This window comes from Suillus subalutaceus (assembly GCF_016647625.1).
Source record: "Suillus subalutaceus strain FC151 chromosome Unknown DFJ58scaffold_70, whole genome shotgun sequence".
In the NCBI taxonomy this organism is placed as follows: domain Eukaryota; kingdom Fungi; phylum Basidiomycota; class Agaricomycetes; order Boletales; family Suillaceae; genus Suillus; species Suillus subalutaceus.
This window is the reverse complement of record NW_024540319.1, coordinates 42,176-57,327: the sequence shown is the minus strand read 5'-3', so window position 1 is coordinate 57,327 and position 15,152 is coordinate 42,176. Positions and strand designations below refer to the sequence as shown.

The 15,152-nt window shown below is 46.9% G+C and overlaps 4 protein-coding genes across 4 annotated transcripts; all 4 read left to right on the top strand.

Annotated features, from left to right (window-relative positions):
• Nucleotides 1-5,827: 5,827 nt before the first annotated feature.
• On the top strand, nucleotides 5,828-6,314 carry DFJ58DRAFT_729238 (uncharacterized protein; the record flags this gene model as incomplete). The annotated part of the gene is made up of 2 exons (XM_041385721.1): nucleotides 5,828-6,090; nucleotides 6,146-6,314. The coding sequence occupies 2 exons, from the start codon at nucleotides 5,828-5,830 to the stop codon at nucleotides 6,312-6,314; spliced, it is 432 nt and encodes a 143-aa protein (XP_041242704.1).
• Nucleotides 6,315-7,724: 1,410 nt separating this feature from the next.
• On the top strand, nucleotides 7,725-8,033 carry DFJ58DRAFT_629410 (uncharacterized protein; the record flags this gene model as incomplete). Its single annotated transcript, XM_041381177.1, has 1 exon — nucleotides 7,725-8,033. A coding segment is annotated over one exon (309 nt), but the record flags the coding sequence as incomplete, so codon positions are not given.
• Nucleotides 8,034-11,290: 3,257 nt separating this feature from the next.
• DFJ58DRAFT_662115 (uncharacterized protein) lies at nucleotides 11,291-11,737 on the top strand (the record flags this gene model as incomplete). Its single annotated transcript, XM_041382279.1, has 2 exons — nucleotides 11,291-11,426; nucleotides 11,505-11,737. Coding segments are annotated over 2 exons (369 nt in total), but the record flags the coding sequence as incomplete, so codon positions are not given.
• A 2,491-nt stretch (nucleotides 11,738-14,228) lies between these two features.
• Nucleotides 14,229-15,131, top strand: DFJ58DRAFT_729235 (uncharacterized protein; the record flags this gene model as incomplete). The annotated part of the gene is made up of 1 exon (XM_041385720.1): nucleotides 14,229-15,131. One exon carries the CDS (start codon nucleotides 14,229-14,231, stop codon nucleotides 15,129-15,131), a length of 903 nt encoding a protein of 300 aa, XP_041242701.1.
• Nucleotides 15,132-15,152: the final 21 nt, after the last annotated feature.

Sequence of the window (15,152 nt, the reverse complement as noted above, 5' to 3'; positions counted from 1 at the left end):
TATGCACTCTCACTATTCTAGATGCTCAATATCTCCATATTGGCGTTCAGTGGTGCCTCATAGACACACATCTCAGTGTGTGTCATCTACGCACCCTTCTTCCTCCCACATGCACTCTTGCCATTCTACACACTCAAGATCTCCATATCGGCATTTGGCATCACCTCATAGACACACATCTCAGTGTCCCCCCCGCATGCAGTCTTTTCATCATCATTCTCCATCTCAGCAAAGCACTTCCTCCAGTCGTGCTACACTTGATGAGCCAGATTCACGCAGAAATAAGTGAAGGGTCAAGATAATCCAAGAGAACCCTGCAAAGCTTGGGTTTTACCCACCTGCCTGGCAAGCATTTTGCAGGTGGCAAAGTTAGAAATGTGTCTACAGGCTGTTCTAACACATCCCACTCCAGATCATCGAGATGCGCCACAACTTGCACAAGAAGTCCTTGATGCTGAATTGTGGATGCACTACAAAAAAAAGATCAATTTGGATAACAGTAAATAAGCTCCTCATATTAATGGTTCTCAAAGTCGAACCTTCTAAGAAATTCACAGAGAAATTTTGCAAATTCAGATGCTGCTGGTACGGCAGGTTTCAAACTCCGACCTGCCCTGCCAGCCAGTGTGCTCAACATCGTCATTACCGGCATTGACGCTGCTAAAGCCTTAATCTGATCTTTAATCACTGTCATTAAGCACACCCTAGATCATGTCACACTCAAATCAGAGAGGTCAGGGTGGAGGTGTCCGGGCCAATGCACCTGCCAGTACGGACACTGAGAAGAAGTGTACCATTCACTGGGAGGGGGTCCATTGAAGGATCTTCAACTCAGCTGAGGGTGCAGCTGATATAATTGTTGAAGGGAGGAAAATATGAGTGCGATATGTTCGTCCCTTAGGGGAAGCGGAGAAAGCAAATATCCACTGGTCAACTCTAGGGGGAATGCGCAAAGCGCGTGATAAGGCGAAAGCGTGGGAACAAAGGCGCTATAGGCGTGCGTCGAAAAGCGGAACTGGGTGAAAGCGGTATGCGAGCGATAGTGAGATGTTAAGACGTGTACTGAGATGCTGATAAGACAACTGATGCGGATATGGCCACTAGAGCTAACTGCTACTAGGGCTTGCGATGATTTATTCAAAACATAATAAAAACTCGGAGATGGTGACTGTCTATGATGATGGTGGTCCGTGGTAATGTGTGTTGTGTAAAGTAAAAAAATGTGTAATGAAACATGTGTACCAAGTGAAAATAAACATGGTACGATGTTGAAACAAATGATAAATGGAGAAATGCATACCTGGGAACTTGGTTGGACATGGGAAAACACAGTGGGAAGTCAGGCGCCCTATAGCGCTTAGGCGCGGGAAAGTTCGCCTAAAGCGCGCGCAAGTCGCGGAAGTGTCGCCTATGTCGCGGAAGTGTCGCCTATGTCGCGGAAGTGTCGCCTATGTTGCGTGCGTCGCGCGAACGTCGCGTTTATCGCACAAGTGTCGCGTTGCATGCATATTACTGTAGACTCGACCTATGTTGCAATATATGCCATTGTGAGGCTACTCAGGATTGAGTCTCTACACCGTGGTGCTCATACTGAACACTTACTTGCCTGGTGCAAGGAAAATGACGATGCATGAATCAAGCTTTTCTGTGATTCGGCAAAGGATGCCAAGGAGCAAGGTCAGAAGAAGAAGCAGAATGGTAGTTCAAGAGATGTTGTCTATTCACAGGTTGCACACGCAGTATTTTCGAATGACGAGGATCTGGAGGTTCAACAACTCTTCAAAGAGGACCCTAAGGCCTTTATCAAACCAGTTTCAACTCATTTCGGCACGTAAGTATCTAGTTCCTGTGTCATTTATTTTTCCACTGGAATCACTGATAAGATGTTTCAGACTTAGAAGAAAATACAACAAGTTCAACAAGGACCTCAAGCAGTCAGGAGCAGGAAAGATGTATGCAGAGCTCCAAGAGGATCCAAAGATGAAGTCGTTGATTGGTAAGTTTTAGCTGTGTTGATCTGCACATGTCTTACCCGTGTTTCCATCAGATATAAAGCTCGAAAAATTTCCCTGGTGGCCTGAGCTTCATGGCTGGTAGCAGACCAACCCAGCCTTCAACTATGCCTTCTCTACTGTGGATGTAGGGCAATACTTTGCATCTGCCACATTGGAACACTTTGATATTCAATCGATGCAACTAAAACCGGCTACAGGTGACGACGACACTCACACAGACCCTGAAGACAGAGAAATAGTTGAGATCAATCCTCACACTACGGATGATGGTGGTGTTGTAGATGTGACAGATGATATGGTGGTTGACCAGCCCCCCGCATGGAATCAGTCGAATCATCACCACTTTTAACTTCGGACCATGGTCCTAGCAACACACCTGATTCATTCTCACTAATTCCATTACCATCATGGTACCAACGAACACAGCTCCCTCCCATCTCAACTTCTGATGCGCTTGGCCCAGGAGTAGTATCATTGAACTCTCCTGAGTGCTCACCAGTATCCAATAAAAATGCCATTGATAATTTGCTGTCTTTTTTTTCGGATTTCAAGGAGTCTTCACCAAGCCGTCAGTCTACACCTATCAACTCAGAAGACTCGGACATTGGTGCCAGCCAAGCACTACAGTCTCTCCATGTCAGCTCACTTAAGGGAAGTCGCGAAAGCTCACCTTCTCTCGCTGCAAAGCAGTCTCATCCATCTTCTCAAAGCACACCACCTCAGTTTAGCCGTCCTCCCTCTTCATCACACAAATGCCCTGAACATGTATTGTGATCCATACTCACCGTTGACAGGTTGTGATTGAATGTCTTTTGGTCCTCCATCAAACTCCCTCCCAGTGGCCGTTTATATGGTGGCACACACCAGGTTTGTGCAGCATATGCCGAGTCCGCCCACAACCACTCTCCTGCACCAAAAAACAACTCAGGATGCCGGGAAACTCTCGTTCATGCGAATACATTTGAGTCATGGAGACTCCCAGGTACGCTGAAGACATAGTCCACGATACGAAGGTTATGAGGCAATATAACAACCTTTTAAACTGTAAGTCACTGTGTTGCACACCAAACCGATACTTACCTGGGCTGTTAGAGAGTAGTCCGAATTCTTGTCAAGGAACCCTTCACCATGCCAACCAGGTTTCTCGTGTAGAGGGGACGGAGTCCCATCTACACAAAGAAAACCTCCACGCCATTCACGACACATCTTGCTTTCCACATAAGCTTTTGCCCGCTCTCGCTCCATTTGATCCTCGTGATCAAGCGGATCGAAATGAATCGCCTGGTCATGAAGCTGCAAGATCACAATCATAACCTGTTTGTAGCAGTTATAAATTGTCCCCAAGGATACTCCAGCCCAGTTGGATATATCTTCAGTAGTCGCGGCATTGCCATAATGGCCGACACCGTTTATAAAAATGGTGAGCTGGACTGCAACAGGGAGTTGGGGGTTATTCAAGCGGTTATAGAAGATGGGGTGTTCTTGAATTAACCTCGTGAGTCCATCGAACATGTCTGCCTCAACACGAAGCTTCCGGCAAAATTTATCAGCTGAGAACAGAGCCCACTCCTGCAGCAAGTGGAGCTGAGGTGTGTGATTCAGACATGGATGCACATTCAGCACTCGACACTTCTCCACCTCATCATGCAGCACACCGATTGCATTGATGAACTGGGTAAAGACCCATTCACACATGTCCAGGATATCATGCGATAAGAAGTTGGAGTATGCTGGAGTATGCTGTTGAGAGTGATACCAGAGAGTTGATTGATGAGGCGGATGTGATTGACGATGTAGGCGACTCCAGCCATGTTGGTGATGCAGTCCGTATACTGATATCCGAGTCGCTACGGCCACTGGCAGCATCATGAAGCTCTGTATCAGAGTCTGAGTCTTCATCCAGTATTTGATCTATCATAAATTCAATTAGTTCCATGTATTGTGTGACAGAAAGGTCATTTCTGGTTTGTTTGAGGCAGCAAAGCAGCATCTTTCGATCTGATTCATGGGGCATATCAGTGATGGAGCTGCAGAATGCTATAGCAGATGGACCAAAGCTTAGGGTTTATTTGTCAGCGTCGGAGCTTCAAATACAACCGGCAACTCGCAAACTTTTGATGTTTCCAGATTCTATGAAATCAACTTTGAGAACCACTATTGCCTGACCCCCTTTGCAAATCTCATCTTGCTTCTTAGGCTATTTCCCACAGTACACAGCACAAATGTCATGGCTGGTAAGTGTCTCATTAATGGATGTACAATAAACTTATATATTTACTGTCAGCTCTGTGATGATCTCTTTATGTTTTACACAGAGCTGAAGAAAGTTGTTATGTCTATTGCAAAAGCATCTTTCTGAAGTGCACCATAGCGCGCCAGGATGAGGTACAGAAATGTATAGTCACGAACGCCACCAAGTTACTCAAGACAGGTCATTATCTTTGTATTCCTGATTCATCTAATGTTTGGTTACTTGTTTACTCCTCCCCAAGGCAGCCACTCACTATAAGTTTTATAGGGCAAATGGAAGAATTTTGTCTCACAAGCTCTAAGGGATAGCTGCCTCAGATTCTACTATGGCAATAGCAAGAAGGCCCTTGTCATATACCATATTCCCGGGTACAGATCCGAAGATCCTGATCTCAGATCTGATCCAGATCCGATGGACATATCTGTTGTCCGGTCCACAGATCCAATCTAATCCTTGTTTCATGTCCTGTTCATATAACTCTAACTATCGTTCATCTCCTTTTGGCATTCCTATACACCGGTATACTGGTTATCCTTTACTTCCGTTATGCTTACTGATCCGCTACACTTACTGATCCGCTTTAGCTTAGACTTCATTCCCGGTTATGATTCGTTATCCATCCGACTTACCGATATGCTGTACACATACTTTGCTTGTACTTTGTACATAGCCTCGCGTCCTTGCTTATTGATCATTCCGTTAGTTATCTGTAGTATATAAACCCTTGTACATGCGCTGTAGTAGATCAGTTTGAATATCATCTTAGATTACACTCATTCTGTCTGGACTCCAAGTCCCTCCGTTATCCATCTGGACTTGAGTACGATACTCTTGTCTACTCCGAGACTTAGGGTTGATTCCTATAGTCTATATATCCGTCTCTGTCTTCGGACAGTCCTCGCCCGTTAGTTTCTAGTTTGGATCTGATCCAGATTAGCCGTTACTATATACGTTCGATATCCAGAAGCCATAACGGATCCGTTACGAGACTTATCCGTCTCAATATACGCGATACTATAGTACTCTGAAATAAGGGGCAAGACTCAGGAAAGGGGCACAGCGCACGAGCTGAGGCTGAAGCCCTTCGGATCCGATACTACTTGAGTACAGTCTTAACAATAAATGAAAAGTGTGACAAAACCAGATGAGTTCGCCCTTGAAAGCGCACTCTGTGCCTTCATTGTGTACATATGCACTTCATCACGCTTCGCGCTTCTCAACGTGCTTCATTGCGCTTAAGCGCACTTTCACATTGCTGCACACACACTTGGCGTGCATGCGCTTGAGTGCGCTTCAGAGGTGCTTGGGTGTACACGTAATAGCGGAGAGGTTAGGGATTTCTTAAGCGAGCCTCATGGTACCTTAGCGAGCTTGTTCCTATCATATAATGGACCCTTGTTGTGTATTTTTTCCCTCAGTCGTTCTCTCATCCTTCCTTTGGATAGCAGCTGAGTGCGGTTTACACTGCTTTTACTTAGTTTTGTCAGGTTATGAGCCCTGGTTATGCTAACTAGCCAGCAACCTCTCAGAAACGACTCACGAGGTCGCACACCTCTCGGACATGACATCCTCCACCAGCGACACCCTCGCAACCCCAGTCCTTACAGGCCCAGAGAATTTCCAGCTATGGAAACTTCACATCACTGGAAAACTTCGCCGAGACAAAGTACTGCACGTCGTCACAGGCGCAGATCCTGATCCAACCATTGCCACCACTGCTCCTGCCACTGCTCCTAATGTCTCCACTACCTCAGCCTCTTCTGCCCCACTTCCATCAATCACTTGCAGTAGTGCAACAGACTCATGGGCCGCGCGCGATGAAAAGTGCACGGTATCATCCAAGATCATATCTCAGATGCGCTCCTCATGAAAACAGAAGCATGCGCAACAGCAAAGGCATTTTTGACGAACTTGCAACCATTCACAATACGTCAAGTGTCGCCAATGCCTTCTACACCTTCGAACAACTCATTGCTTTGAAGTGGGACGGTGTGGGTATCACAACCTGGCAGGCACATATAAGAAAAGTGCTCAGCCAGTATAAGTGAGTCTCAGCTCTGCCTAGCTGCTATACTCGCAGAATGCAAGAACGTTCAACCCTAAAGGGGAAGCAAGGAAAGCAAGGATCCATGGAATGATGCTGATCAACCCTGATGAATGGCGGTGAAAGTGCGAGAAATGCGCTGAAGGCGCGCATGGGAAAGCGGAATGCGAAAGTGCGCGAAGCGCGGGAAGGTAGTGCAAGTGGTGCACAAGTGTAGAAGATGGATACTGAGACTGATAAGAGGAAAAGTGCGGATCTAGACGGATACTGATGGTGCCACTAGCTATTGACTGATGCTAGGGCCTCAAGATGATGAAGGACACATGCATTGCATGGAACTAACTGGTGATAGATACTGAGTGGTAGGAAGCTGGTGGTAGGAAGCTAAGGTGGGTAAGTGGGGTGTAAAACGAACATGAGAGTATGTGAGTTCTACCTAAGCGCTCTCCCAGGGCTCGGAGCTGAATAGGGAGCACTCTAAGTATGTAAGTGAGGTAAAGTGATGTAAAGTAAGGGTGCATAGCGAAATAGGAAGTGTAATATGCCAAATATAGTCAGATAACGAAAAGGGACATACCAAGGGACTGGTCAGATGATGGATGGATGCTCCTGCATGCTGTGCGACGCAGGGCGCTTAAGTGCGAGAAAGCACGCAAGGCGCGCATGCGGGAATACTGCGCATTGTGCGGGAAAGTGTCGTGCCTATGGCGCATTTTGCGGGAAAGTGGTGCACTCTATAGGGAAGTCATAGTGGATGATAGTGCGAGTTGTGCCATGAACTGCCAGTTGTCAGAATTTGCAATATGAGCCCATATGAGCCCACAGAAACGCGAGTCTCTACAACGGTACTGTGCAGATTAGTGACCACATCGCAAAGTTTCACAACCTAGAGTCGTGCCTAACAGGCATGCGCTTCACAATTGATTCCAGAATTGTTGCATTTGTGCTTATGCGCTCCCTTCCTGACACCCCTGACTGGCGCACTTTCGCCTCCTCTGTTCTCAACACCATCGCAGAAAAGGACCTCACCTTCAATGCAATTGTCATTGCAGAGGTTGCGCGCCAACCTGTCGATGCCTCAACCGCACATACTGCTGCAAGCGCGAAACCTGAGACATGGTGCGCGCTCCATCAGACAGCTACGCATGATACGCACAACTGCAATGCGATCAAGGAGCAGAGCCGTGCACTGGAGGAAGGAAAGAAGCCAAACTGGGGAGATAAGAAAAAGAAGGATATGGCAAAGAAAGCAGACTCGCCTGCGGACTCAGACTCTGAAGTAGACACCAAGAGCGCCGCAGTTAGAGAACGTGTACATATCCCTAAGGCTTTGGCAAAGCGTGTTCAGGCTTATTCTGCGTCTGTCACTAAGGATCGTTTGGACATCATCATTGATTCAGGTGCCTCATCGCACATGGTCCCACACCGCACTTGGTTCAAACCAGGAACATATCGTGCAATCCATCCAGCGCGCAAGATCAGTTTCGGCGATGACTCCACAGTGGACACAATTGGAAAAGGAACAGCTACTTTTCGCACCACCATAAAGGGGCAGATATATGATGTCGAACTATCTGATGCACTGCACGTACCGGCCTTCACAATATCGCTCATATCAGTTTCCAAACTTGCGCGCCACGGACTGTCCACACATTTTGATGCCTCAACAGACAATTGTGGGGTTCACAAAGGTGCAAATCTTGTCCTAACTGCAAAGCATAAGGGCGGCCTATACCACGTTGAAGGCGCTCCTCTCACCTTCATGGATCAAGCGCTCATGACAGTGGATATCAACCTTCTTCACCAAAGAATGGGACACATAGGCATGAATCGCATACAGTGCATGATAGCAAATGGCCAACTCCCTGGGATTGACTCTGTTACTGGACATCCAACCTTCTGTGAACCATGCATGCTAGGGAAGATGAAGAAAACTTCCATTCAAATCATCCACACAGATGTAGGTGGGCTAATCACCCCTAAATCGCGCGAAGGATTCCGCTATTGGATGGTCATTGTCGATGATTATTCCAGATTTCCTTGGATCTATTTCCTGAAGCACAAGAGCGACGTACTCAACCAGTACAAGCAATGGAAGAAAGACGTTCAAGCATTCTTCCGCTCTGAAATTGGTGAAGAGCGCTTCTCCGTGCTTCACACTGAATTTATGCGCAGCGATGGTGGAGGGGAATACACTGGTAACAACATGCGAAACGGGCTCCGCACTGATGGAACCATCCTTGAAACCACCGCAGCTGACACCCCAGAGCAAAATGGCATCGCAGAGCGCATGAACCAAACACTCTCAATGCTTGCTACAGCCATGCTGGAAGAATCCAAATTGCCAAAGTCTTTCTGGGTGGATGCAATGTCAACCGCTGCCTATGTCACAGGTCGCAGCCCAACCGCAGGCCTGAAAGGGAAGACACCATATGAAAAGCTCTTCAACCAGAATGCAGATCCCTCTTTCTTCCACCCATTTGGATGCCCTGCATACGCGCTCATACCAAAAGCAAGCGCGCAGGAAAGTTTCACTCTAAAGGACGCAAGGCGATCATGATTGACTACATGCATGGTCAAAAGGCATACAAACTCATGGACCTGGCGCAACGCACGGTACCAGCAGACACATCACTTTCAATGAAACTGACCAGGTTCCTGACGCTGATCTAACCCCTTGGAATGCGCACCCTACTGGGCAACAGTGGGAGGGTCTGTTCCCACTTCAGCGCCATCACCCCGATGCATCTGTATCTGATGAGGAAGAGGACACGGTGTAGAGACTCACATTTCTGCAGGCACATATGGGCTCATTTTACGAATTCTGGCAACTGGCCTTCATGGCATGACTCGCACTATCATCCACTATGACTTCCCTATAGAGTGCACCACTTTCCCACAAAATGTGCCATAGGCGCGATGCTTTCCCGCACAACATGCAGCATTCCCGCATGCGTGCCTTGCGCGCTTTCTCGCGCTTAAGCGCACTGCATCATGCATCATCCAGGAGCATCCATCCATTGTCCAACCAGTCCCTTGGTATGTCCCTTTTCGTTATCTGACCATATTTGGCATATTACACTTCCCATTTCATTATGGACCCTTACTTTACATCACTTTACATCACTGACATACTTAGAGTGCTCCCTATTCGGCTCCAAGCCCTGGGAGAGCGCTTAGGTAAAACTTACATACCTTCATGCTCATTTTACACCCAACTATACCACCTTACCTTCCTACCACTCAGTATCTATCACCAGTTAGTTCCATGCAATGCATGTGTCCATCATCGTTTTGAGGCCCTAGCATCAGTCTATAGCTAGTGGCACTACCAGTATCCGTCTAGATCCGCACTTTTCCTCTTATCAGTCTCAGTATCCATCTTCTACACTTGTGCACTGCTTGCACTACCTTCCCGCGCTTCGCGCACTTTCGCATTCCGCTTTCCCACGCGCGCCTTCAGCGCATTTCTCGCGCTTTCACCGCCATTCATCAGGATTGATCAGCATTATTCCGTGGATCCTTGCTTTCCTTGCTTCCCCTTTAGGGTTGAACGTTCTTGCATTCTGCAAGTATAGCAGCTAGGCAGAGCTGAGACTCACTTATACTGGTTGAGCACTTTTCTTATATGTGCCTGCCAGGTCGTGATACCCACAACGGATCTCTCAGACAGCGCGGAAACCCCACTAGATCCTGACACACTGCCAACCTTGCTAAATGCGCACCTGGTGTCCTCTTACTTAAGGGTCTTATGTACGCCGCTTATATAGTGACAACACAACTATATAGGATAAGACTTATTGCCAGTCCTTAAGTACATGGTCTACGACTTTTCTAGTTTTCGTGGTAGATAACGTGTGAGTTCTTGGGAGGATTTATTTCAATATACCTTCTTTCCTTGTTCCTTGGTTAGTTTAAAACAATTTGATTCTGTATACTGAGTCTATGGTATGATTTGTGTCTGAGAGTTAGCGTGCTCGTGTAGCGTGTAGCATGAAAAATGTAGCGTGAATCGTGTCTCCCTTCCTCTAAAAGAGAGAGGAAAATAGTATGGGTTAAACTTAGTTAGAATAGCTGATAGATTATATAATCAACCCCTGTAAGGTAGTATATAATTGAATAAATGTTTCTTAGTCTTACTTTGAGGCTAATAAATTGCCTGTACTTAGGTTCTTACTTAATCTCACACTGTTTGAGATGAGCGAAGGTGGGAAGTGCTCCATTTATTACATGGCAAAATTGGGCTCCTTATATACCTTTTGGAGGCCCTGATTACAAAGCATGAATCATCACATGGATTGGTAAGAATGTACTTACTAACAATACCATTTGGTGTGTTGAGTCAGCCTGTTTACTAATTTACATTATAAATACAGTGTAGTTTACAAAGCATGACGAATCATGGCATGAGTCATCACATGGATTGGTAAGGATGTGCTTACTAACAATGCCATTTGGTGTGCTGAATCAGCCTTCTTACTAAGTAGCTTATAAATACAGTCAGAAATCTTACAAAGCATGACAAATCATGACAAAACATGATGAGTCAAGCTCAATCTTTACAAATCATGATATCTACCAGTCACATGACATGCTTACAAACATGCTTGGTGGCTGAAAAGAAAGTCTGTTGGCTGAATATGCCTGAGGAAAATAGAAAGAGATGGGATGTCATAGAACAAAATAGAAATACATGGAAAAATGGAAGTGAAGATTGAAAGTGAAAATACTAGCTAATAACTAAGGGAAAATGATGGGGTAACTTGGTGATAGGATACAGTAGGGTCTATTATACCTTCCTTATCACACCTCTTGTGTATCTGTCATGGTATGAGTTGCATACCATGCATGACACCGGATAAACTGGAAGAACTGACTGAGCAACTGGAGAACCTATCAAGTCATGACAATCCACATATGCCTGTATCACAAGCAACATCTGAAGTGCACTCACACTCCCAAATGCACTCGCACTCGCCAATGCGCACGCGCTCACCAGTGCGCACACGTGCACCTGCCCAAATGATTGGAGGGGTCCGGCGCAGTGCGCGTGACCGTCGCCCAGCTGACAAGAACCGGGATTACCAGCGCACACTTGATGAAGAGCAGCAACGGTGTGAGGAGCAGGCCACAGCAGACCCGGAACCATTTCCTGAGTGTGCTAAATCTCATCAACCATCTGTCGAAGACGAAGACGACGACTACATGCACTTTGCAGGTATAAGCGCAACAGGTCCTGCTGAACATGACCTCCCACAGTCACTGCCAGAAGCCTTTGCCCATGCAGATGGACACCTGTGGCACTCCGCTCTCAAAGAGGAATTATTAAGCCTGAACTCCAACCAGGTTTATGAGACAGTTCCAATTCCTGAAGGCATCAAGCCTATCACCTCCAAGCCTGTTTTTTGCATCAAGCTTGATCAAAACAGTAATGTCGATCGCTACAAACTCCGCATAGTTGCGCGCAGTTTCAAGCAGCGCGAAGGCGTTGATTACCAGGAAGTTTTTGCCCCCGTTGCAAACCTGGAATCTATCTGCATAATCCTGTCATTAGCTGCGAAACACGACCTTGAACTCAATCAGATGGACGTCTCCACAGCATACTTGAATGGTGAATTAGAGGAGGAACTCTATCTGCTTCCACCTGAAGGTGTCCCAATCCAACCAGGGTACTGCTGGAGACTAAAGCGCTCACTGTACGGTCTGAAGCAATCAGGGCGCACTTGGAACAAGACCCTTGATCGCAAACTTGGTGAGATAGGCTTCATGCGCTTAGACGCAGAAATGTGCCTGTATGTTTTCCATGAAAAGGGACAAGTCTGTTTCCTAGTTGTCTATGTCGATGACCTACTACTTGCTGCATCTACACGCACATTCATGGATTTAGTGAAGTGCAAGCTCTCAGCGCAATTCAAGATGCATGATCTGGGAGAAGCAAAGTTCATCCTCAGCATCGAAATTCAACGCAATCGCAAGGCGCGCAAAATTGCACTCAAGCAGCGCCAATACATAGACACTGTCTTGCAGCGCACTGGCATGGCAGACTGCAAACCTATCTGGACACCCATGGTGCATGGTCTCAAACTCACTGTAGACCAAGAGGGAGACAACCCTACACACCATGAGATCACCATCGAAGGGCGCAAAGTATCATACCTATCTGTCATTGGCTCACTCATGTATGCCATGCTTGGCACACACCCAGACATCGCGTATGCAGTGGGAGTACTTAGCCGTTTTAGCGCTGTGCCTAAATCCTCGCATTGGGAAGCCGCAAAGCGCGTACTTCGCTATCTCAAAGCCATGCGCGATATGGAGTTATCCTATGATGGAAACTGATGTATCAATGGACATGGACTTCCATGGCTATTCAGATGCAGACTGGTCTGGCGAGTTAGATACCTCGCGCTCCACATCAGGTTACACCTTCATCACCAATCACGGCGCCATATCTTGGGCAAGCAAATGACAAAGCATGGTAGCACTATCCACCACTGAGTCTGAGTACATTGGACTTAGCAATGCAGGACAACATCTCGCCTGGCTTCGCACATTCTTCGCTGAAATCGATCAAAAGCAAGGCGCGCCCACCACACTTCACTGCGGCAATCAGGCAGCCATCATCCTTACCAAAGATGCGCAGTTCCGCGCGCGCACGAAGCATATCCAGCACAAGTATCATTTCATTCGTGATGATCTAGTGGCAAAAGGAGAAGCAATCATATGTTACATCTCAACAGACGACATGGTGGCGGACATTCTCACAAAACCACCAACCCATGAAAAGCATTGGAAGTTTACCAAGGCCATGGGTCTGTGACTTCACTCAAGTGGGAGTGACAAAACCAGATGAGTTCGCCCTTGAAAGCGCACTCTGTGCCTTCATTGTGTACATACACACTTCATCACGCTTCGCGCTTCTCAACGCGCTTCATCGTGCTTCAACACGCTTCAATGCGCTTCAATGCGCTTCATCGCGCTTCAATGCGCTTCAATGCGCTTCAACGCACTTCATCGCGCTTGAGTGCACTTCGGAGGTGCTCGGGTGTACACGTAATAGCGGAGAGGTTAGGGATTTCTTAAGCGAGCCTCATGGTACCTTAGCGAGCTTGTTCCTATCATATAATGGACCCTTGTTGTGTATTTTTCCCTCAGTCGTTCTCTCATCCTTCCTTTGGATAGCGGCTGAGTGCGGTTTACACTACTTTTACTTAGTTTTGTCAAAGTGTTCCTACATTCTCTTTGGAGTGAGTAGTTGACTTAGCCCAGCTTCCCAAATGTTGAAGAGTTTTCGTTTCAGCATGCTATTGAGAGGTAGTGTTAGTTCTGTCAATGGATTCTGAAGTGGATCACCAAGTAGACTTGAATGACAAAGCACAATGAGCATGTCCCAAACATAAGAAAGTCATCTTCACTCTCAGTTTGAACTATATTACAATTTTAAAACCTAGGCTGTCTGAGTATGTACCTTAGCTAATATTCCTAGGTTCTACTTTAGCGAAAAACGACGATTTGAAGGAGGAGATGCGATTCTGGTACTTTTGTCACGAAATGTCATGATCTGATCACATGATCAAGCGAAGTATGACAGCGGCCTATCTTACTACAAGAAGCAGTGGCGCTTGGCACCAGAACGCCAAACCAATTACCATGTTAGGAAGGTGGTTAGAACACACAGAGCTGAATCTGATTCAGTAAAATTTCCACTGAAAGGGCGGTGCTGAATCGAGGATGATCAGCTGAAATTCAGAATCAGCGCTCCAATGAAATTAACTGCATGCAGTTTAAGTGAAACTTACTCTGAAACATTCAGCACCAGTGGATTTTCCAGTGAATTTCACCGAAACTACTATCCACAGTGAAAACTTTCTTTGAGATGCTGTGACATCTCAAATGGCTTTCTTGATGTTATCGCTCCATGGCCACACCTCACATGGCTCGCATTCCGGATGGGCTCGAAAAGAATCCCTACTGCTCTCCGTGTGCCCCAGCCCTTTCGGGCACTCACTACCCTGCTTATCTCATGCGAACATCTGAGCCTTTTTGCATCTTGCGCGTTGTTCTCAGGACGGATTCTGATCCATGTTGCTTCGGATTTCCCAACCTCGAAAAAATAACGATTGATGCGCATTATTGCAGCCCAGCCAGCATCTGGTCCGACATCTTTGACTTTCTCACCTACACCAAGTTAGAGCACATGAGTCTCATCGAGAGTTGTCATGATGATCACTGCGTGCAGCACCACATGCTTTCATCCTTCACCCTCCATCGCCTCTTAGCACGCCCTGCTGCTCTCGCAGATCTCGAGACCCTCGTCATCCACACCTCACATGTCATAGCCATCACAATCCAAGACACTGACATTGCCACGCTTGTTCGCGCATGTCCACGCCTCCAGTTCATTGACCTAGCAATGTGTAACCCACCCATATCCCTGTATGCCCTGGCTTACCTCGTGGGGCGGTGTCATGAGCTGTACAACGTCGCGCTCTGCTTAGACGTGCGACTCGATGCTCTCTGTGCGGCACCTCTGGAGGACGACGATCAAGTTGTTCTACGACCAAACATGTGCCTAACCAGTCTGCACGTTGGGGCGTCACCCATCGCAGCCGCTGGCCCACTGGATTCGCCGACTGCACCAGACCTGATGAGGTCAATCCCACGGTTCCTACACATAATCCCACCAATGCTTGTGAAAGTTATGGTGTTGATAGTCTGGCCGGATTTTGGGCGGAATCGTGATCGGTTTTCCAATTGGGAGAGGTGGGATAAGGTGTCTCGAGTCTTGTCAGAGATGGTGCAAATGGATAGTGACCGATAGTTTAGGTTTTCTTCCGCCTCC